Source organism: Arctopsyche grandis, chromosome 4 (genome assembly GCF_051622035.1).
Source record: "Arctopsyche grandis isolate Sample6627 chromosome 4, ASM5162203v2, whole genome shotgun sequence".
Classification (NCBI taxonomy): Eukaryota; Metazoa; Arthropoda; class Insecta; order Trichoptera; family Hydropsychidae; genus Arctopsyche; species Arctopsyche grandis.
Genome location: NC_135358.1, coordinates 33,880,123 through 33,903,642, shown reverse-complemented (window position 1 = coordinate 33,903,642; position 23,520 = coordinate 33,880,123). Strand labels below are relative to the sequence as shown.

The window sequence follows — 23,520 nt, the reverse complement described above, 5'->3', positions numbered from 1 at the left end:
CTGCTTCCACTTATAAATATGATCCTTCTTACATTCACTTGGGATTTACTGCTTTGGAAGATGGCAATGTCTGTTTTGAATTGCTGAATGAGTTGGCGGCAAATAAAGTCGAACGTGTTCCATTATAATAAAATTGGCAAAGCTTTAGCTATAAAATCTTTGCAGCTAGACGAATATGTATTAAGTAAATCTATTGAAAAAATCATTAGGTTAATTATCAGGAAGCGTAAAAATGTTGGCGGGGAGAAATTTCCATCACATTCCCAAAATATTAAGCCGGTACGTGAGTAATACCGAGAGGTATTTACCAGCCTGGGGCACGAAAAAGTTTGAGTAGCACTGCTATACCTGATGAAACATACATCTGTTATAGTTGAAGTGTATCTTCCAGTTGTAATATATTTTGACTAGTTGGAATATATTCCATCTAACCTAGTACCAAATACCGTTATGGTTCAAGTGTATTTTTATTTGTAATATATGTATTTTAATTAGTTGGATTATATTCCGTCCTTCATATTGCGAATTACATTCCAAGTGATCAAAATATATTACAATTGAAAATACAGTTCAACTATAAGTTGGTACCAGGTTAGATGTCGAGGTTAAGTTTTCGTGAAAACGTCACTCGACTAGTAAATTGAGTCACATTATTGTTTTGAACACATTCTTTCTTTCAGTTATCATAATACGATACGCATTACCATAATTCGTAATACCTAGCAAATATTAACGCATTAATGAATAAACTAAAGCATCCGTAAAAACATTGGAACGGTCAAAACTCGATTGTTATATTACAACTGGCGCACATTATTGAAACTTGTAGACATATAATTTACAAGTTTAACTGTATTCGATTGTGAATGACCTAAAACGCCAGTTGGAATATACACAATACAACTGAAAGTACATTTCGACTGTAACATATCGATAAACGTCGCAAATATCACGTGAACTTGTATCTGAATGTGATGGTTTTGATTGCATATTTGTGTACACAAGTATGAAAGGTATGACTAGAGTAGCTGATATGAAGAATGGATGATAGGTGGACAAGAAAACAGCTCTAATGCTACCCAAGACGAGTATAAAATGACACACTTAATTGGTCACAAATGGGATGGTTGAAACGGTGAGGAAAATGTATAGTTAGGAGTTTTGCTCAGAATTTACAAATGTTGGAGAGATCTTTGTCCATAGTGAATTTTTGCAAATGACGATGGTGATTTGTATACCTTAACTTTCAATTGGTAAGCTCGATGGTCAAGACTAGGTTGGGAGGTTCGTCGGGCTTCTAACGCTCTTAACGCTCGACGCCGCGACTCTTGATTCGCTCTCGTAGCTGCTGCTCTTTCTCGACATTCTTCAGCCGTTGTGTTATGATATATTGGACATGCTTCTATCGTAAAATGCCTATCTAATCTCCCACCTAGAAAAAAAAGCAATAAATATTATAATAATAGTATATAAAAGACATTTAATAGTGACAACACAAGACTACATATGTATTGTACATCGATTTTATAAAAATATTACTCAATACATATGAGCCGTTATAGTTAAAAGTGGTTATTTTTTAAACTTCCACTTTTTTTCATTTCGAGAAATCTTTAACAATATTTATCATAAATACTGGTGGCCTGTAATACGTTAATTCTTCTTTTTCGAGATTCTGAACATATCGGATTAAAATATGTGATAACAATTTGTGAATTAAATCAAACAGAAATAGTGTTTTTGGAACTGAAAATTAGACTTCAGCCTCTTTCAAATATTTATTTATTTAACGTTTTTGACCATTATGGCATTACAGGAAGAACCTAATGCGCCAAACTGGCCTACATAATAAAATACGATAACAGAGGGAGAAAACAAAAATAAAATAAAAAATTAATAGATACAACAAAAAGCAAAAGCAAAAAATTAATACAGCATTTAACACAATCATAAAAAACTTTATAGTAATTAAAATTTAAAATAAGAAAAAATACAAATAAGGGAATGTCTTGCACCTGCAGCCTGTTCCGATAAATAAGAACAAGCTACAAATACAAAACATCCCTGCGAGGCCCAAATGGAAGAGAGTAGATTAAGATTCCACTCATACATCACATTCAAATTAAGAAAGTAATGATGAGCGCAGGTTACCAGACAAATATGTTAAAATAATATCCGATAATCTACGCTCACCGAGGTGGAAAATATCGCATTCAGGGACGACAGCAACGATTTCATTGATAAGTCAAATAGCTCTTGGCATAGGAGCCATTCGAAAAAGAACTGTGCGAGCAGGAGGTACAACCATCAAATGATGATGTCTACCACGCACATAATTATTAGGTACATAAAGTCCCAACTGTTCCAGCAACAACGGGCATGACGTATTACCACGCAGTAGCTGGAGAACGAAACGAATTAACGAGAAATTCAAGGGAATTATACCCAAGAATGCCCAAAAGGAAAGGAGTAGGATAGAGATATGGGTAGTACCCATACTCTTTCTTATATAGAAAACGAAGAAATGCTTTTTGCACTTTTTCAATAATAAATGAGTAGTTTGCTTCATGCCGATTCCACACAATCGCATTATACTCTAGCTTACTTCTAACAAGCGAGAAGACAAGCGGCCGGAGAATAACCTAGCATATCTCAAGACAAATTCAAGTCGACGAAAGGAAACGTCAGCGACTGTCTTGATGTGGGTGTGAAAGGTGAATTGATATAACGGCTCATATGTAAGTTGGTTCATTACAAACAATACAAAACATTATAAACTAATACAACTGAATATATTTGAATACATCCTTTATACGTATATAAATTCGTTATAATAGAAATGGAAAAAAATGTACTAAAGATTTAATAAACAAATTTAGATACGCATATGAAATAAAAAAAAAAAAAAAAATACATGATGCAATGACAAAATTTGGACACAAGCCTTCTGTCAAATACTTAATGTGAAAACATTCATAAAAAAAAACGCACGAAAGACAATATTATATTCGACTCATTTGTTATAAATTTTACAAAAATATATGCAATTTTTTCATAAACGAAAATTTACTGCATACGTAGAAATTAATGTCGACTACGTTAATAATCAAGATTTTGGAAGACTTCATATTATGTACGAAGACAAAAGTTCAATTGAAATTTGATCAATAAGCCGCGTGAATGGACGAACTAATACCCTTCAGTTAAACCGTGAACTATCCACAATATAGCAGCGATTTGAATGAATTAGATCAATCCGTAGATCAATCGCACTGTACTTTACAAATTGTGATAACAGAATACGGTGAATCGGTGCGATCCGTTTTACCAACTTGCAATATCTCGAGGCTCGTTTTCTCAACTTTTCGTCTGCTTAAACAGGAGTTTGTATATTGTATACAAAAAAGTTTTTTGTATACATGTATGTATGCAATATCGTTAATATATACGAGACATATTGTGATCATTTATAGATTTTTAAGCTAATAACACACCTTTAAAATATTTAAAAATCAATTCTTACTTTATTTTTTTAATAGTTAATGTTTATCTCGTAAAATAAGTATTTCACTATGTAAAAAAATTTCGTGCATGTGTTTTGTATATATGTATACATATGACGAAATACACCAAAAAAGTTGGGAAAACGAGTCTTGAGATATTGCAAGTTGGCGGAACGAGGTAAAAACCAACAGTAAATGTGGATATTTATAATAACGATTTGGCCTTTGCTAACCACATTTATAGCGAAGATACTGCCTTTTGAAGTAACTCTATAAATCATATATATCGACAACACTCGCAGTCATTTCATTGCAGCCTTTAGGATATCAAAAAGCAACTCGGAATTGGTTTCTTTGATGCTGCAGTTTAAGAAATAAGCATCAAGTTGCAAATCAGATGAGCGTGGCCGACACAGACGAACTGAATTCCAGCTAAATATTGATATTAAGATTTCCGTAGTTTAAAACACGTCATTCGGCAGTTCTTCTTCTGAACAAATTTATGCTGGCAACCATAGAAAAGATAGCACAATTTTTCCCAGGTCTTCTTTCCATCACAATTGAACGTTCCAGGATCAAATCCATTATCAATGCATCGCGTTTTCATTGGATATAGCATTTTCAAATAATTGGAAACATCTTTGATGAGACCTTTTCCAACTGATATACATAGCTATTCGCGATGAAAGACTACTAAACTGGAAACAGAGTCTCTGGTACAAGACGTACATTCGGTACATGTCGTAAAGGTTTGCTTAAAATATTTCTTTCTCAGACTAATTCAATTAGTTTTTCTGTATCGAACATCGTGACTGTTTCACGTTCTGTCCTGAGAACTCCAGCGTTCGCAGTGACCGCTGCGATCTTACTTCTTGCTAACGAGTTCATACATGACGAATAATACTGAACTCCGAACGTCTTCTGTCTGCATGGACGTTAAGTTATCTTTTGAAATATGACATCATATCTATATATAAGCTCTTTTTTCCTTGTTATAAATTAAAAATAGTTTAATGACTTATAAATTATCAAACAATTTCATCATCTCATCCTTGTATTTGTCACAATTGCAGCGTTTTCACATGGTCCTTCCAATCTTCCAATTAAAGTTTTTGGATTTAAAGTCCGTCTTCACTATTTTGAACATTCCAATCGGACTTTTTCTACAGAGCATTGCATTGAAAACCTTTATATTGGAATATATTCATTTAGCATCGTTGAACATGCCTCGACTGAGTCAACTGGGATGTTTCAAAGCATGTTTAAAATACAATGTGATATGCTCTCGGTGTACAGCCTTTGAATGCGGTCGATAGGACTTCCCTTAGAGGATGGCAAATTCATTCGATTTACTTTTCCAACGCCGCCCACCAGTCACAATACTCGGAGGGTTTGTGCAATGATACAAAAAGACAGTCGGCATAAAATATAATTATTGTTTTTGACATTCACAATATTTTCTGATCACACTTTGCACAGTACTACATAGTTTTATCGGAGTAGTCGGCACTCGAACAATAGTAATATATCTGAAATTTTGAAGAATATTGCGGAAAAGTCTAAATTACCTTAAAAAAATGAATGGTGAAATAATTATTTTAATATAAAAATAAATAAAACATAACTTAACACAATTATTTCAATACGAAATCACAACATGAAAGAAAACAATATCAATTATAAAAATTGGTGCTGCACAAATGATGCATCATTATTTAAATTATAAAATAAACCTTGTCTGCTTTCCTATTTATTATTAAAACGTCTACAAACGTTCGAAACGCAGCAAAACAAAAATTGCATAGCATGAAATATGCAACTGAAAACACTAAAAAGAGAGCGACTTTTAATATTTTACACACTGATCTTTTCAACCGCCGATTTGAAATATACTTTCGTTGAAATTGATATGTATTCCTTCAAGAGCGAGTCTCACTGCACATTTCATAACAATGTTTTTTTTTTATGATAAAACGCTAAAAATGATGTGATTAGCATATTTTAACGGGTATTGAAATATAATATGAATAACGGCAAATGTTCAACTTACTTAAATGACCAAGGGAATCACAGCCAGGTAGCAAACATCTAGGTTCTTGATCCCGTTCGGGAAGAGAAGCACGAGGAGATAAAGGAGCTGTCGGTTGTCCAGTTCTAGGGATGGCTCCTGTCGCAACACCGGGTACCGTACCAGGTAAAGCAGCGCTGCGTCCTTTCACAGGACACAGTAATACTGGAGTTCCTTTACTGGAAATAGTGGCGCGTTTTGCTGCAACCTTTGACACAGATCTAAAAAAAATCAAGGACAATACACATACACGTTAGTAAATCATATAACAGAAAATTAAATTTCACACAGAAATGATGAATGAAATGTATGAAGCATCATTTTATATCATATTTTTCTGATACAAACATAAATTGCACATATGTGTTTTACTATATTTTTAATTATTTATACACATTCTAAGCGCATAGGATGTTATTTTTTGACAAAAAATCTTTCAATATAACTTTGTAAAAAGTTTAAAATCATTCGTCAAACTTTTATTAAATGATTTTCTGAATGATAGTTCAATCAGAAAACTATCAACTCGCTTTTAAGATTTACTTTGGGACTTTTAAAACATAATATCAAAAATAAACAGATATCACATTTTTTTAAATGTACGAAAAAATCATCTAAGCATTCGTGACCTTCAAATGAGTTACGAAATAGTTATCTAATAAGTGCAAATGTATATGCAAAATATTGATTTACTCTTATATGTATTGAAATAATATACATCCCATATAAATTTAATCATTCAATAAAATTAAACTTTATCGGCTACTAGCAATCATTTCGTTTCAGATTCAGTTTTTAATATTATGTGCACTTGCTTCTTAAATTTTTTCTAAAAAAAAATAAACTTCTATTTTCCATTTTACAAAGCAAGCGATAGTGTTCGGAGGGCCATTGAAAATCCATTTATGGCAATAAATATAGAGTACTTATATTCGAATCCAGCATAAGTTGAATGAAACTTATTTTGATTTTTATAATCTGTAAATAAAAATACTTGAAAAAGGTTCAGACGAGAATATCATTATAAAAATAGTAATTTTGCACATTACAAACATACAATCTGAATCGATCTTATAATGAAATAATTTCAACGGTACATCATTATATAAAATAAAGCATCAAAATACATGAGGGGGATTAGCAATGATTTAAATTACTGTCTGTCTTAGAAATGTGTATACCTTTTTGACGGTCCAATTTCTACATCCGAGTCTGAATCACTATTCGTGGCTTTTCCGACCACGTGTATAGATTTTCGAGCGCTCGCAGAACGCGTAAGTTTTCTAGTAATATTAGCAGTATTAAATGTGGGTTTTGTATTCTCTACATCAGAATCTGTACACGGAGGAACTGGGGCTTCTTTAGTAGGAGTATTCTGAAACATAAATGGGAGAATATAGAATTTTTATTTCCAAAGTGACGCCACAATTTTGTACAATCGCGGTTTGGAGATATCGCAGCGACGTTACCTTTTCAGTCTTGACAGGTTCGGGTTTCGAAGATTTAGCACCTCGAGCTAACTTTGCCGTAATTACGGCGGCTTTTTTAGGAGTCACGGTGCTCTTGGGAGAGTCTGCACTACTTTCACTGTCCGAACTAGTCGCCGATGCCGACGAATCCGAAACGGTAGAACTACACGACGATATCACTTCTTTCGATTGAAATTTGGAATTTTTGTCTTTCTCCGGTTTCTTCTTGACGGAGGGAGGTTTTTTAGTTATACTGCCTCGTTTCTGTTTCGAAGCCACTTCGTTCTCTTTCGCTTTCGTCTCGGAGGCGACTTGGTTTTTGGTCTTTTCGTTGGACGACGTGGACGATTTCGTCCGTCTTCCTTTCTGCTTGGCGTGAGGGAGAGGAGGAGGTTTCGTCGGAGTTTTGGTAGTTTTAGTCTGGGGGCGAGCTTGCTCCGGCTCCGATTCGGAACTGTTGTCGGGCGAGAATATGCTCTTTTTCTTGAGCGGTTTCTTGGGCTCGGATTTGTCGGCGACGGGAGTAGACGCGGATACGGATTTGGTCGGGGGAACGCGAGCTACGGGTTTGGAGGAGTTGGGACGATTGACTAGGCGAGACTGGCGCGGGTTCGCGGCCGTCGCGTTCTTGGACTTGGAGGCGACCGACGAGCGTCTTCTCGGAGGCGGAGGCGGAGGCGGCGCCGGCGTCGGCGTCGGCGTCGGCTTGGGCTCGCCGCTGCTCTTGCTCTTCGCTGCTGCAGCATCTTCCTCGCTCGACGACACGGCAGCCTTCTTGGCGGGCGCGGGGGCAGGGGCGGGGGCGGAGGCGGGAGCGGGCGCTGACGCCTTGGAAGCCTTTTCCTTGTGGTCAGCAGCGGCGCGCGCCTTGGAGGTGGTGGGGGGCTTGTCTTGCGGCGGCTTGGCGGGCTGCGGTGGGGGCTTGACGGGGGCGGGGGGCGCGGGCGGGGGGGCGGGCGCGGGGGCGGGCGCGGCAGGGGGCGGTGGCGGGGGGGCGGCAGCGACCGGTGGGGGCGGCGGAGGGGCGGCTGCGGCGGGCGGAGGCGCGCCGTCCTGGGCCTTGGTGGGCGAGTCGGACGCAGACGAGTCAGTGTCGCTGGAGGAAGAGCCCGAGCCGGAGGAGCTGCTGGAGCTGCTGGAGGAGCTGGAGTCCGAGCTCGAGCCGGAGCTGGACTCGGAGCTGCTGTCGGCCTGCAAGAGAAGGGAACGAGAGAAGAGCGGGTGAGAGCGGTTATAAACAGAGCGGCGGTTAACCTCTGGGTGTGGTGAGCGGGGGCGGGGCGTGGGGCGCCGGATGGGCGGCACTTGGTGTTTACCTGTTTGTGCAGCGTCATGAGTTTGGGCGGCGCGGCGACGCGGGGGGCGACCACTCGCCCGGACACTCGGCGGCAGCGACCCGCGCTCACCAAAACGTAAACACACCGCCAGCCGACGCCATTACCAGTTTGACATTTCTCGGGGTTGCCATCGCTGCAGACTCCCGCGCCCCACACTCGCCACTCGACACTCGACACTCAGCACTCGCCACACCGCACGAACCCCACAAATCGCTCGTTTCGACTGCGGTCCCGCCGAATTCGCTTCTTCAAAATCGCTACTTTTCCACCGACAGTACTGCAAATGTTCGAGGCTAAATAAATAAATTTAAACAAACAACGTATCTACATATGACTAAATTTTCGAAGAAATAATTCGGAATTTTGTACGTCATAATTCGGGATTAAAAATAAAAATGACTCGCGAATATATATGTTGTAGGCGGGGTAGCGATGTGTTGACCGTATCCCAGCCTAACGAAACACTGTTGTGCTTGTTTTATAAAGTTTTATTGTTTGCCTATGGTTGTACAAAGGTATTATATTTGTGGGCAAAAGTATGTCGTTCAGCGGTCTCTGGATATGGTAGAGTGTCGCTGGCTCGGCATTCAGCTATGTTCAGAAGGTCTCTGGATGCGGCAGTGTGTTGCTGGCTCGTCGTTCGGCTATGTTCGGAAGGTCTCTGGATACGGCAGTGTGTTGCTGGCTCGTTCGGCTGGTTGATCTTCCAAGTCCGCGTAGTGAAGTGGTGGCTGGTCAGGAGCTGGATGTCGACTGGTCTGCTGCTGTATGTCGACGCTTGCTGCTGTGGGTCGACTGACGTTGTTTGGGTTGTACCTCCTTTTATAGTGTTTCTGGAATCACCTGACCCATGGTGGTGGTTTGTTGATGCGTAAGCGAGGAATTTGCTTTTGTCGATGGGGTGGACTTTTCTGGAACGATTGGCGCCGTTCCGCTCGATGTAGTTTAATGGTGGCGGCGTGTTTCGACCGTTTTGGTTCTGCTCGACTGGTAGGGGCGTTCCGTTTGAGTTTAATATAATGGCTGCAGGTGAGCATCGTCTGGGTTTCGTTCCGCTCGAGTGTGAAGGGTGGATCATTCTCGAAGGATTTGGCGATTGATTCCAAGAAGTGCACGGGTTGTTTACGTGTGTGAGTTCTGCAAGGAATGTGGTTTGTTGTTGTGGAATATTCTCGAATGTTTCGATGACGATGACGATGGCGAGATTCCTACAATGTAATGAGCTCCTTTAAATGCTTATATTTTTTCTAATTATGGAAGAAGCTCATTCATCTGGCGTGCAAGCTCCACCGTCAACACACTAATTTCTACAATTTCTATGTTTGACTTATTTAATATTAATGCTATACAAGCTAGAGTGATTATTGCAAATTTGTTTTTCGAAGATTAACTTTATTGAAAATTTACAATTGTGATTATGAATTTTTATTTTGATGTATTTATTTTGTCTTTTTGTTTTTGTTATATTATGGGGGATGAACGAATGAGACGACTGGCATGTTAATGCACGTGTTTATTATATGACAGCTAAAGGCAGAGTGAGTAGTGGCTCTCCGAACCCAGCCGAGTTGGTTCCCACTCGCAGGAAGGCAACCAAACTCGACCATGTCGTATAAGCGAGCCGCCACAATATATTATATTATTTTTTATTATTTCATAATTTTTAACATATTATTATCGTTTTATTATTCTTATTATTTTGATATTTTTATTATACTATTATTTCTATTTGTTTTCTCTAATTATCTTGCTCTATTATTTTTTTTGTTTATTATTTTAAATGTTTAAGCTTTTCTTTTTTTACCTATATGCGAAAATTATTAATGGTTTACTTAAAATAATTGTTTTTTTTACTATCAATCTATGTAACGTAATAAAATGTAAATTTTCCAAATAAATAATAAATAACCGATACGAATCAACACCTCGAAAATACGTAACGTCAGCGAGGAACATGTTGAGTGTTGTGAACTCCTGCAGTTTCAGTCAATCGCTTGACAGTTGAGAGAGGATAAGCTAGCGTTTATCTACTATTATTAGTGAGCTTGAAATGCTGGATAATTATAATTTGAACACAATTAGATTATCGTATATAATAATTATCTATTGCGTGAGTACCCGCACGCGTTTGAATTTCGTTAACATGCTAGGTTTCTCTTTCTCCCCTTGGAATCGTATTTAACTTCGTTCCCATGAGTGGCCGACAAAAACAAAAGATTTTTTTTCAGAAAAATTAAAACGAATTAAACCTTAAATTATTAATTCCGTTGATCCGAATTGCGATATTTTACTGAGTTTACGAAATGGTCTCTTAGACTGTATTCGTTGAGGGGGTGGTGGCTTCATGTTGAGGGCTTTAAGGGTCAAATTCCTTGACCTTTAAAGCGGGCTTAGAACGAGTTCACAATTATGTAAACACAGGCAACTAGTATTATATAAGTATAGTCAGTGGTGTCACCCTAATGGTTTCCGGAAACCCGTTGTTAAAAATCAAAAGCTTCCGGAAACTCGTTATTTAATCCAAAAATTCATAATTTTTATCAAAAACTATACAACTCTTAAAAATTTAATGAACTTTTGTGTAATAGGACCTTGGACGAAAAAAAATGTATAATATGTTTATATTTTCAAAATAATTTTATTGGAAAAAAAATTGGAAACCCGTTGTTCCAAAATTTTGAAAATAATCAAATATATTAAGAAAAAAATAATCAAAAACGGACAGAAAATAGCAACTCCACATTTGCTAGAGTCACAATGAACAAAGATTACCTGTACTCATGTTTAAAAGGAACTAGGATTATATTGTTTACGCACAGTTCTGTGAGAACTCCAGCGTATCCTTTGTTCGGGCACTTACTGAGTCCCGTTAGCCTAATCCGGGTATTTATTGTATACCTACGAATGCACTTAGACAGTAGATACTTTCTCTCGTGTTCCCACGTTACACTATTAATTTTTATTTTATTTGAAGTTTGGACCATTGTACCATTACAGGAATTCCTAATGCGCCACAATGGTCAAAAATATAACAGAAAAGAAAAGAAACAAAAATAATATTGAATAGAGAGAATGTTTTTTTGGGGCCACTTTAGATACACCACGCACCAGCTGAATACAAAAATGCGTATTTACGTAAAAAAAAAACCGACACTTCACAACAGTGTGCGACAATATTAGGTAAACCGCACTTGAACGACAGCGATACGACACTTTGCAGTAAATTATGTCAATCATTCGTTCGATATCTCGGAGCAAAATGGACGAAACGGACGCTATTATATGTAGTATCTTTGATATGCGAGGAGAAGAACAATCGAGAAAACCCAAAAGATTATGGGTAAATGCTATTTCAAAGTCACGATATGAAGAAGGAGAATAATTATCGCAAGGCAACCCCTCACTCAACGACAGCTTGCGTCAAAGTTGGTCGAAAAATCAACTTTGACGCAAGGTGTCGTTCTACGTCATGCGACTGTCGCGCAGTGCGATATGTCTCATACAATTTCATACAAACAATATTTGGTCGCGTACTGTTGTGAAGTGAAGGATCGTTCGGTTGTCGTATAGTGCGGTCAGACCTTTTGTCTTCAGATTAAGTGTCGCAGTTGCACGATGACATCACTGCTGGATTTCGTTCGTTTTATTTTATTTTATTTTTTTATTTACATATATACCAGGAAGGCCTTGCAGGTAAATTCCAATGCGCCTTCCTGGCCAATTATAGCAATATTGCGCCGTATCGTCATGGCCTCTAATGTATAAGTAAGCCGATTTTGCCTTGGACTCGGCCAAATTGCTGTAAACGTAACGTGATCACGACGTGTAGGTAGATATGAATAGAAATGTAATACAATGACATATTTGAAACGGAGTCGTGCAGTGCTGAAGCCGTGCAGTGCTGTTTAGTATGTGAACGATAGCTTCAGCAGCTGTAATGTGTGTATATGTATGGGTGACCAATGGCTGTGTGTGTGTCGTCGTCTCGATCAGCTTGCTCTGGAACGGTGTGGGGTGGGGGAATTATACAAAAGAGTAACGGTTATGATCTCGTTTTTATTGATGAGTAGATGGCGCGCCGGGGAGTTTCTCGGCGCCTGTGCCCCTTTATGGCGGAGGCTGTGGATTGAGTAGGCTGTGGCTGGTCAGGAAGGGTAGATCAGCCACGCCAAGACCTTCTCGGTCGGAGTCTCACGAGCGTCTGAGAGCTCACCGTGTTCGAGGCTTGGGTCTATAGGGGGGTTGAAGGTTTTGGACCATTTCCCAGCCTATGGAAATTCAGTTGAATTTTAAAGAGGATCTTTATTACTCGATTAATACAGGTGTATTTGTATGTACAGCGAAGTAGGTAAAGGATTCACTGGAACGAGCTAGGTCGAGTTCCTGAAGCTCACTGGCATCTGGGGACGATGCACTGGTTTATAAAGGTGTTGCTTGAGCAACGCGTAGCTGGGCTGGTGAGATCACGTTCTGGAAGATTCCGACGGGGTCGAGGTCTTCCTTTGTGTTCGATGTTGGATGCGTAGTTGCGTATCCTTGGGATTGCGTATCTGGAGCGAGTCGAATCGCCTTTATGGGTAAGCTGGACGAAGTATTTCGGCCACGGCTAACTTTCGTGTACGAGAAGAGGACACGATGATGTCATTTGTACAGATTAAGTTCGATGGGGGAAATAGGTGATATCACAAGTCGTGCTATATCTCTACAGGTCGAACACGTGGTCGAGTATAGTCGGTAGACATAGTCGGTGAGGCACGACTATGGAAGAAGCCATACTCCTCGGAGGGCTTCTATGATGCCAATGAGCGCTCGCCGTGATCGCTTGGGTGGATCACGGGGCCAGCCTGCCTTAGTTCGAGAACGGCTTTTACGAGGGACGCTGCATCTGGCGGTCCACGCCGGGATCACCAGGCGCCGGATCCACGGGAGAATCTAGAACGACTGACAGATGGTCAGAGTAAAAGAGAGAAAACAAAAGCCGAAGCCGTAAGAGGACAACCAACGGTCATGAGGGTTTTTGGCTCGGACAGTATGAACAGACCTTTTCGTTTATCGTCACAACAAGTTCGAGTCGATTGTACAGGTTCGGTGGTAATGAGGTGTGGCGTACAGGATCGCGAGTGCTTATGAGTTATGACGTACGAGAGTGTGCACGAGAGTGTGCGTAGATACGTGTGGCGAGCGCGCACGCGTGGTGGTGATAAGCGAGCGACGTGTGGGTGTGGGTGTGGGTGTTGGTGAGGGCTCGTCTCGAGTCGGAGGGCGACTGCCAGTGAGGGGCGCCACTGCCAGAGCCAGCCGGGGGCCGCGGTGGTGGCGGGCCTCCGCCCCCCGCCGCCCCCGACACCCCTGACTCTCCCCCTCTTCAGTAAGTCGACCCTTTCTTTCCCTATCCCTTTCGCCTTTTCCACCCCTCAATCGTTTGACATTTCACATTTGTTGCTTCAATCGCGCAACCCTCTACACTGACAGATCCTCACTTCTACTCCTCACTCCTATACTTTTTATTGTTTACTACTTATATACCATACCTTACTAATCTATACAATAGTGTTTTCCAATATCTGTAGCGACGAACAAAAAATAGCCAAATACATAGAATAATACGTGTGATTACACATTCATATATACATTTGTAATAAATATAAAGTCAGATTATTCCATCTGATAATGTCGTTTCAAGTTTCAACCTGTATAATAAGTAGGTTCGGTTGAAACATACAAATATGTCTGTCTCTTTTTGTCGTCGTATTTCTACATAAGTATGCGCTTTTCTGAATTCGCTAAATCAATGGTTTCGTCATGTCAGTGTTCAGTGAGATTCGTTCGCGTAAACATGTCTGTCGATAAAGTTCATCTACGACATTGCATTCTGTGATTTCCAACAAGAAAAACATATAATATAAATATAATTTTTCGACTCGGTAGGTTCGGTGTTTCTTTCAAAAATATTTCACTTTTTAATGGGAAAAAATCTCACTTCTGGCTTAAAAATAAATAATAAATAAAAATTATATGGTAATTTTTGCATTTATAAAGCGAAAATAAATTTTATAAGATGAATAACTTAAATCTAAAATTCATTTATGTATGCTTCAACCTGATCAGTATTCCTTACATATATTCAATAAATCCGTTTATGTATGCTTCAACCAGATCAGTATATTTTACATATATTCGATAAATCCGTTTATGTATGTACATATATAATCAATGGTTGGTGATGCCCGCGGGGCCAACTTTTCGATTATAAGAATCCAAAAATTACATAATATTTTGAAATCAAAGTGCAAATTTTAACAGATTTTTCTTAATATACTTAATATAATATCATTTATGGAAATGTCGATACTTATTGGTTATACAGGCGCAACTGAGCATCAAGTATACACACTTACACTAGCAAAACAAATACACGGCATTTAAATTAATAGTCTCGAACAGTTTTCGTAAAGTGACAATACGCTACCAGTGCTGGACGTTTCATCGGACAATATACTGAATTCAGGGGACACTCTCTTCGACAATAACAATTATATTAAGTTATTGGGAAAAAGTAAGGTAGGTTTTCACAGCTATTGCAATTTTTAGCGTTCATTACAGTATAAAAACCAGGGCCTGTGGAGTCGTAGCATTTCAAGCGGATTCCGAATCGTATCGTAATCAACTGACTCCAATTCCTTTTTATTATTTTCTGTAATAATAGTACGGTGTGTCAACTAGACTCCAATTTTATTGAGGTATATATTTCTATACTACTTTATGTATTAACAAACTCGTGTCCATCGGCTTCTTGTGTCAAATCGAAGTACTATCCATACTCGCCTTTGTACCAATCAATTAAACAGTGGTAAAAGCTACTCTTTTCACTCTCATTTTTTTGTTAAATTGATTTGTTTGTGTATGAAATTCATATCTATACACTAAGAATTATTTACTTTTGTTTTTGTTTATACCTACTTCATTACCAAAAATAAAGCATTGAGTTACATAATTCAATACTTACGAAATTGGCTGATTTTTTGATTCCTTTAATTTTTTACAATATTGTTGAGGATCCAAGTAAAAGGCCAAAGTCGTGTCACAGCATTTATTGGTGATTAAGAAGATACACACACTGGCAGTGCTCCGTCCAGAATGTCTTGATATGGTCTAGGTACTTCCTTATAAAGGACAGGTCGCTTAGGGCATCTTCGACGTCCGGTTATTTCCCTATTGTTTAGGCATGTACCCGGACATGTATTCCCACGACACTCAGTCCCACGCTATCGCTGTCACTTCTGAGAAAGGACTGGGTGCCGTTACTACGCCAATTCGGTGGCCATTGTTTAGTCTACTTGCACTTAGTCTGGAGATAATCCTCGAAACCAATTATAACGGTCGCACAGTGTCAGGGATGCGCCTCGGCCTAATCAGATTGCACTTAACCGGCGGCTCCTTTTAGCATACGCTACAATATATTTAAAAATTCGCTGTTATTTTTATTATTAACAATTTTATACGTTGGTAAAAGGAAGTCGATCTTAATTTAACTGTTTAAGTCAGAGTCGGAGTCGAATCATAAGATAAAATCGGTAAATTCCACAGTTCTGGTAAAAACTATAACGCAGCGGTCAGTAATTTCTTCGACGAATTGACAAATTTTGAGTAATGTTTTTTTTATTATTTAAATTATGGAGCTGTCGAATAGAAAATAAAGCAATTTTACACATTACAGAAAATTATTTACTCCGATTCTTGGCGAGCCTACCAAATTCATGTAACTGCCGTGTATTTGTCTGTGTTAGTATATGTGTATATACTGAAATGTCTTCCGATTTATATCTGCAGACAAAAATTAGGAAATCTTCTGAAGAAAATGATCTTCTATCAATGTGTTTTGCCAGTTAAGACGTATGGATGTTAAACTTGGACATTGAACGCCAAGTTGCTACACAAAGTCGAATGCACTCAAGGAAGTATGGAACGTAGTATGCTTGGCATAATGAGGAAAGACCGGAAACGGAATACGTGGGTGAGAAGTATGACAAGGGTTTTGGATATAGTGGATAGAGTGAAGAGATTGAAATGGCAATGGGCGGGGCACGTGGCTAGAGAGTGAACAAAAGAAATGCTAGAATGGTACCCGAGAGGATGCAAAAGGGTAAAAGGAAGACAGCAGGGAAGTTGGGTAGACGAAATTAAGAAAATGTGTGGAGTGCGATGGATGAGAATTGCGCAAAACAGAGACGAGTGGAAGCGTGTCGGGAGAGGCCTTCGTCCAGCAGTGATGATGATGTCTCCAAGTGCAAGGTTATGTGTTACTCCAGATCAAGATTCAACCCCGATCGTACTTTTCCATATCTTGTTGGTAACTTTTTATTGAACTGGATCGATTCAACTGTTGATCTTGGGGTTGCATTCCAGAGTGACCTAAATTTCTCTGTTCATATCGACTCTGTGTGTTGCTCTGCCTCACGAATGCTTGGGTTTGTCTTTCGTAATTCTCGACACTACCATAATCCCGCTGTTTTGAGATTGCTGTACAATGCTCTAGTTAGGAGTATCTTGGAATACGCCTCTATGATCTGGAATCCTTACACTAAGTCTCTATCTGTGAAGCTTGAACTTGTCCAAAGACGATTTATCAGACTGCTTTATATGGGATTTACCCATACTTATTTCCTTCAAAATTCGTAACGGGTATGGTCGGCTACACTTCTCTTGACCACAGGAGGAGGAGTCTTGTTTTCCATATTTAGAGGCTGTATCTCCTGTCCGTCTATCCTGGCTGAGTTGGGCCTTCATGCTCCAGAGAGTGTGATATGGACCCGCCATCGTCCCCTTTTTCACACTCCTTTGGCTAGAACTGTGGCATTTATTTATTCTCCCATTCCTCGCGGCCTCCGTTTCTTAAATTCACTGGATGGTGCCATTGACATTTGTCACGTCTCTCTTCATTCTCTGCACCACTTCCTAAGTTATGGAGGTCGCGACCATTTAGAAAGGTTGAGTTAGTGTTTTTAATTATGATTTTATTATGATTTAATGTTTTATTTAGGTATCTTTTCCTTATTTAATTTGTATATTTGTATATATAATTTGTTTATTTAACTTGTATTTTTTCCTTTTGTACTACTTAATCTTTTTAGCACACTCGTCGCTTTGGAGCAATCTGTTAGACGAGTGTGCTTGATTAATTGATTTTGTAAAATAAAATAAAATAAAATGTATGTAACTGAAAATGCATTAAAAATCAAAATATCTTTATTGCAATGTAAGAAAAAAAAATTTTGCAAAGGGGAGACCATAATTTTTTTAAGATCTTTATCACACCTTTTGTTCCGGAAATAGCAATAATTACAGTACAGGACGCGACTGATTAATTAACTATTTTGCTGAATTAAAACACTCGTGTGTGTATATGTATGTACATATACTTGCTATACGAGTCGAATATATCAACGGGCAAGACAGCTACTTGTCTGAGAGGATTGATTCCTGTTCTGTAGTATCGGTCGAGTTTTAAAATTCACCACTTGAAATTCAATAACCGGACTTCGCTCTTTGCGCTGCTTACATATCTCCAATTCAGATTGCAGTTTATATACATACATGATTCTGATTATTTGAATAAATATTGTGCATTTGATTCGTTGACTCACAAGTATTCCAGTGTCCAGTCCAGCAGTGTTTATATTTTAATGTGCGTGTTAATTTTCCAGGCATGGGTTGTATACACAGTCGGAAGGACAAGGACGATGTGTATCGTCCGAACGAATTTTTCGTCGTGAACATCGACGAACATGGAAATGGGTTGTGGTCTGGCGTGCTGGAAGTCACCGACGCTGAATTGATATTGAGTAGACATGGCAAAGACCCAACAAAATGGCCACTGCGCTCTTTGAGGAGATACGGCTTCGACAGAGAAATATTCAGCTTTGAATCAGGTATAAATATATCTTTTATTTATCTATAAACAAGTGGGTTTGTATGTTTCTCTGCGGCTTGATATTTCATACACTGTATCGATGGATTCATCTTGAGCCCCGAAAGTCATTAAATCGTTTGATTAGTCGATGGATGGGCTTTTCGGCTGAAATTAGTTAGCAAGCATATATTAGGGGGACTGAAAAGTAATCAAAAGTACTCGACGAGCTCTTTCGCAGTCAGTTTGTGTCAAGACACGGTCCAGTAAACAATTAAGTTTTATTATTATGCTGAAGTTATTGTTGTAAATTTATTGTTTCTGTTCAAAAAAAATTCTACCTGAGGAAGGATGTCGAGACCAATAATAGAGGAAGGACACTTGCGTCATTTTATGCTGTTTATGTTAGACCAAGTAATGAAGGCAAACGAATCAGTAAAAGAAATCACCGATACTTAACCGTTTGCCCGCACTGATATGCCGTCTTTTAGTATGCATGTTGCAGTTGAAGTGTATCTTCCAGTTGTAATATATTTTGACAAGTTGGAATATATTCCATCTAACCCGCACAAGTTGATTCATATGGCGAATTACATTCCAACTGGTCAAAATATATTACAACTGAAAATACAGTTCAATTATAAGCGCGTACCAGGTTATATGGAGAGGTTAGGTTTTCGTAAAAATGTCACTCTTCTTGTAAATTGAATTGGAAAGACACATTTTTGCTTTGAACACATTCTTAGAGTTATCGTATTACGATACTCATTACCATAATTAGTAATACCTAGCGAGTATTATCGCATTATTGAATTCTAAAGCGTTCGTAAAAACATTCTGAACTTTAAAAACCCAATTGTTATATTACAACTGACGCACATTGTTGAAAGTGTATTTGCGCTTGTAGAGTTTTAATTTACTAGTTGAATTTTATTCGAATATGAATTAGTTGGAATATAAGCATTTTTTAAGCTATTAAATCTGCTCAACCGGGTTGCTGGTGAAATTGACCTGTTTAATGTAAGCTGCGCTGAACTGGTTGAATGGTTGTGGAGCATCACCCGTAGTTGATTTTATCAATTATAAATATCGTCGAGCACGGATTTTTCATATACCTTTATTTGTGTTATGATTGTGTGCTGGCCACAGTGACGTGTTAGAGTAGTGTGTAATTTCACTGTATAAAATATTACAACTGATAATATGTACACTTCGACTGTAATATATACGCTAATTTATTATTGTTTTAAAATTTTAGGTAGAAGATGTGCAACAGGTGAAGGTATATACGCATTCAAATGCAGAAAAGCAGAGCAATTGTTTAACACCCTTCAGCAATGTATTCAAGCGAGGAACCATAACAATGAAAGTGTGCTGGAAAGTTTGACTTTAGATACTCCGTCTTGCCCGCCGGGAACTCTACCTCGCCCACTGCCGGACACTCTACATTTGCTTCCAAATAATAATCCTCAATCAGACTATCTGGAGCCGGCGCCGCCGTCGTCTTTCCTTCAAAACTCGAGATTTTCAGGGTTTTCAGGTGGGAGATTGGGCTCCGTGAGTAGTGGACCGCTCAGTCCAGAAGTTCACTCCCCCGGTTCACCTTCTAGCATAAACATATTGGAAGTGATGCCTTTGGATCCTCTCCCTTCGGCGGGAGCGCACGTCACTAATGTGTATCAATTACACGAATTTCCTTTGCAACGAGAACACAATAACAATAAAAAAATTAAATTAGGTACTGTAAGTCATTCCTATTTAAACACCGGAGATATAAATTCCGATTTGGTTACTCTTCGTCATAATATGATAGCTCAACAGATGTCCATCAACGATGATAACATTTCCGATGAAAATCTCAACATGAACAAATATTCGTTGAATAATGACGCCGTTCCGATTTCGCCTACTCTCAGTACAACTAGTGAAGCTTATGCTACTTTAAGTGTGCCCGATACAAATAGTAGACTTTATATGAATTTAGCACTGGGGGAAGCGACCACGACTCTTCCGGCAATCCGCGAAGAAACCAATTATAATCCACCGACTTGCAGCTTTCAAAACTCTCAACTACTTAATAACACAGTGCAAACACCAAAAAATTGTAATTTTAATTTTTCCGATATATCGAGAATCGATATAGACGAAGATAAACATAATTATGCTAATTTAGGACCCAGTGAAGTCAACTACGACCCGAGACTACTCACATGTCAAAAAAACAAAGCGTCTCGATGCATTATCGTGGAATCGAATACGCCGGACGTTTTGCAAGATATTAACACTAAAATTAACTATGCTGTTTTAGATTTAGATAAGAGTAACACTGAAAACGGTGATAATATGCCGCCGAGCAGTCCCAAAACACCGCCAATAGGTTATACGATAATTGATTTTAACAAAACGGATGCTTTAACTTTGGTCGCTTCGGGGGCTGAAGTCGATTCGGAGGGCTCTCGAAAGACGAGGCACAATTCAACAGCCCTTCCTCCGAGTCCGACAACAACTTAGCGACGGTGGAAAGGGCTCAAACACTGAGCTTGTTATATAAGTGTTAATTATAATATGGTATATGTAAATATGTATCGTATCTGTAAGAAGTTTATATTGAAAATATAATTGTATGTGGTTGGAAATTATTATAAATAATATGTATCGTGCAATGCTTTCCTTTTTTACGAAAGATGAATTTAATTATTTAATGATTATTATTTTGAAATTGTTTTTGTGATACAGTTTTCTTTATTTCCTTTATTTTTTTTTAAAATATTATTTGCTTTGATTCAAGTATGTGTTTAAATGGTTTAATATATTTAATGAAAATGTTACAAAAAGATCAAAAACCTACAATTAAGTATCTTGGCTAGTGAGTATACTCCATGTGGCTCCATTTGTAAGAAAAATCTACACTCGACATTTGTATATAACATGACAAAATAATATGAAGAGTTTTTTGATACGTTATTTGAAATATTATTTGAAAATATGTGACTTAATGACAATATTATTTCTAATATTTATAATATTTGAATTGAACTGAATTGACTATATTTGCCATTTTTTACGTCTTCATTTCCGAGGGTTTTATACTAAAATCAGTACACAATTGAATAGTTCAGGACTGATTTAAAATTGAATAATGAAATATGTATTTGAAAACGAATGAATGTTTAGCTTTATTTTAACGGTACATACTAGATTTATGCTACTATGTATTTTTGTGGACACCAATGTTATATGTAGTAAATTATTAGAAAAGTAATGTATTCACCCATGATGATTATTTCTAATGGGAAAAAATCTCGGCTATTTTGTATTCCTGAAAAGTAAATAAAAAAAAAAGTGATTGTTACCTTTATTTTCGTACCACATAAATAATATTAATTAGAAAAATAAATCAAAGCGTGTTATTAAAAAGAAATTATTTACCAATTTCTACAATCAAATTGCCAAATAAAATTAAAATAATAACTTTTGTGGATAATACATTGAATTGCGTATTGTTTTTGTTTTATCCGTCTTACTAGTCAGTATCTTAAAGTTGAACTAATTTTGATATTGAACTTGTTCATTTCAGCTTTAATAAACATAAAGTAATTGATTTTCACAAATATAAAATGTTGTAATTTTCAATAAAATGAGCTAAAGTGTGTGCGCGGAATAAGCGTACATAAACAGTGGTTGCATAGATGTGTATTGTTAATTGTGCCAAAATTTTTATTATCAGAATTTATGTCCAAATCTAGCTATCTAGATGTAATAGTTGGCATATCAATGAAATAATTCGTTATTTTATTCACAGGGCGTGTTAATAGGTACATATTCTATTCGAAAGTTTATGCTGTTTTGTAATATGTAGAGCTCATTGGTTCGGGGACTGTTTTATTCCCGTGATGATATTGCTTGTACGCAAAATTCGCATATCACAAGTAAGTAATGTTGTTGTGAGACTCTGTCTACACATACATACATATGTGACAAATCGATAATATCATATATATACATATATGAATGTTTGGTTGTTTTGTTGCACCGCATTTGAATTTGTCGAAGAATTCTTGCCATAATGAAGATTTTGTGTTTATAGGCATTCGAAATGTGATAGAACCAAATATTTCTAAACTTTTTGTATTTTTATGAAAAGCCAAAGATTTTTGTCTAAAAATAGATTAAGGAAAACATGTTTTCAAAAATAAAGGTAATTTATCTGTTACTGTAGAAAAATGAAATATACTTTATTGACATTATCAAGTGGTTTTACTCTTTAATTAATAAAATGTCTCAAGAAGCTGCATGTTTTGGTCTCTTCTTAGCTTCACTTCGCAAGCGATTCATTACTATGGAGTTTCAAGCTGATAGGTATCATCATCATGGGTCTACGTGACGAGACAGAATGTTAAATTACAGAAAACACAAATATCGGAAGGCAAAGTCTTAAGGCATCTTAAGTCGAAAGATTAAAAAAAAAATGGTGCATGGTAAACGGTACAACATGGTAAACTCTTCGACTCATTGTAAAATTCACCAGGAGTCAAGTCTTCTGCTTGCAATACTTTTGTCACGATATAAGAAAAAAATGGTCGGAGTCGCTCATTTTTCACAACTCCGACTCCGGCCGAAACACCGCGACTCCACGACTCCGCAGGCCCTGCATATAACACTTGAATGAATCTAAAATTTTTCATGTAGTTTCACTGTATGTACATGTAAGTTTGCAGCTGTATGTAGATAGTGTGACACGAAATATAACTTAAAAATGACAAATCATATAACTACGTGCGTTAAATATCAAGAAAATAGAGAAAAAATCACGCAATTGATACATCACTTTTAATGGATACCGATATTATTGACTTGGATGCAATAGACCAACCAGCCCACTACTTATGAATCTTCACGCGTTGCATCTTCTGCATGTTCACGTTTAGGGCCGGGCCGCACCGTGCAACTTTGTCGGCCGACTTGTTGCGCGACACGAAAAACTGTATGGAAATGTGTGCGACAAACAAGTGGACGAGTGTGGCATGTCCCATCTACCTGCATGCATTGGTCTGGTCGCCCTCAACCAAGTTGTTCGCGAGTTGAGCGGTGCGGCCCGGCCCTTACCTAGCATAAGACGTGGGCCAATAGAATCATATTTTGACAATATTACTGACTATGAATGTCTTCAACTTTATGATAGAGCATTTGCTAAAGCAATATATGCGTCAAACTGTCTTTTATGTATTGTTGAAAT

General features: G+C 37.9%; 3 protein-coding genes across 5 annotated transcripts in view; 1 reads left to right on the top strand and 2 right to left on the bottom strand.

The window, feature by feature from the left end:
- Nucleotides 1–8,470, bottom strand: part of chm (lysine acetyltransferase chameau) — a 76,171-nt gene extending 67,701 nt beyond the window's left edge. The window contains exons 1-6 of the mRNA XM_077429925.1: nucleotides 8,357–8,470; nucleotides 8,102–8,231; nucleotides 7,041–7,996; nucleotides 6,753–6,946; nucleotides 5,554–5,792; nucleotides 1,239–1,432 (exon numbers count right to left, since the gene is read on the bottom strand). Of these exons, the coding sequence (XP_077286051.1) occupies nucleotides 1,239–1,432; nucleotides 5,554–5,792; nucleotides 6,753–6,946; nucleotides 7,041–7,996; nucleotides 8,102–8,231; nucleotides 8,357–8,374 (1,731 nt within the window). The 5' untranslated portion in view covers nucleotides 8,375–8,470. The remainder of the gene's footprint in view (nucleotides 1–1,238; nucleotides 1,433–5,553; nucleotides 5,793–6,752; nucleotides 6,947–7,040; nucleotides 7,997–8,101; nucleotides 8,232–8,356) is intronic.
- Nucleotides 1–23,520, bottom strand: part of LOC143911157 (uncharacterized) — a 369,714-nt gene that overhangs the window by 48,216 nt on the left and 297,978 nt on the right. The window lies entirely within an intron of this gene.
- On the top strand, nucleotides 13,496–22,648 carry LOC143911362 (uncharacterized). Of its 3 annotated transcripts, none has more exons than XM_077430225.1 (4): nucleotides 13,542–13,745; nucleotides 14,745–14,938; nucleotides 18,082–18,306; nucleotides 19,543–22,642. In XM_077430225.1, exons 3-4 carry the CDS (start codon nucleotides 18,084–18,086, stop codon nucleotides 20,793–20,795), a joined length of 1,476 nt encoding a protein of 491 aa, XP_077286351.1. In that variant the 5' UTR covers nucleotides 13,542–13,745; nucleotides 14,745–14,938; nucleotides 18,082–18,083; the 3' UTR covers nucleotides 20,796–22,642. The 3 variants fall into 3 exon arrangements, with proteins under 3 accessions (XP_077286350.1, XP_077286351.1, XP_077286352.1); XM_077430226.1 differs by lacking the exon at nucleotides 13,542–13,745 and adding an exon at nucleotides 14,182–14,301; XM_077430224.1 differs by lacking the exon at nucleotides 14,745–14,938 and having other exon boundaries at nucleotides 13,496–13,745; nucleotides 19,543–22,648.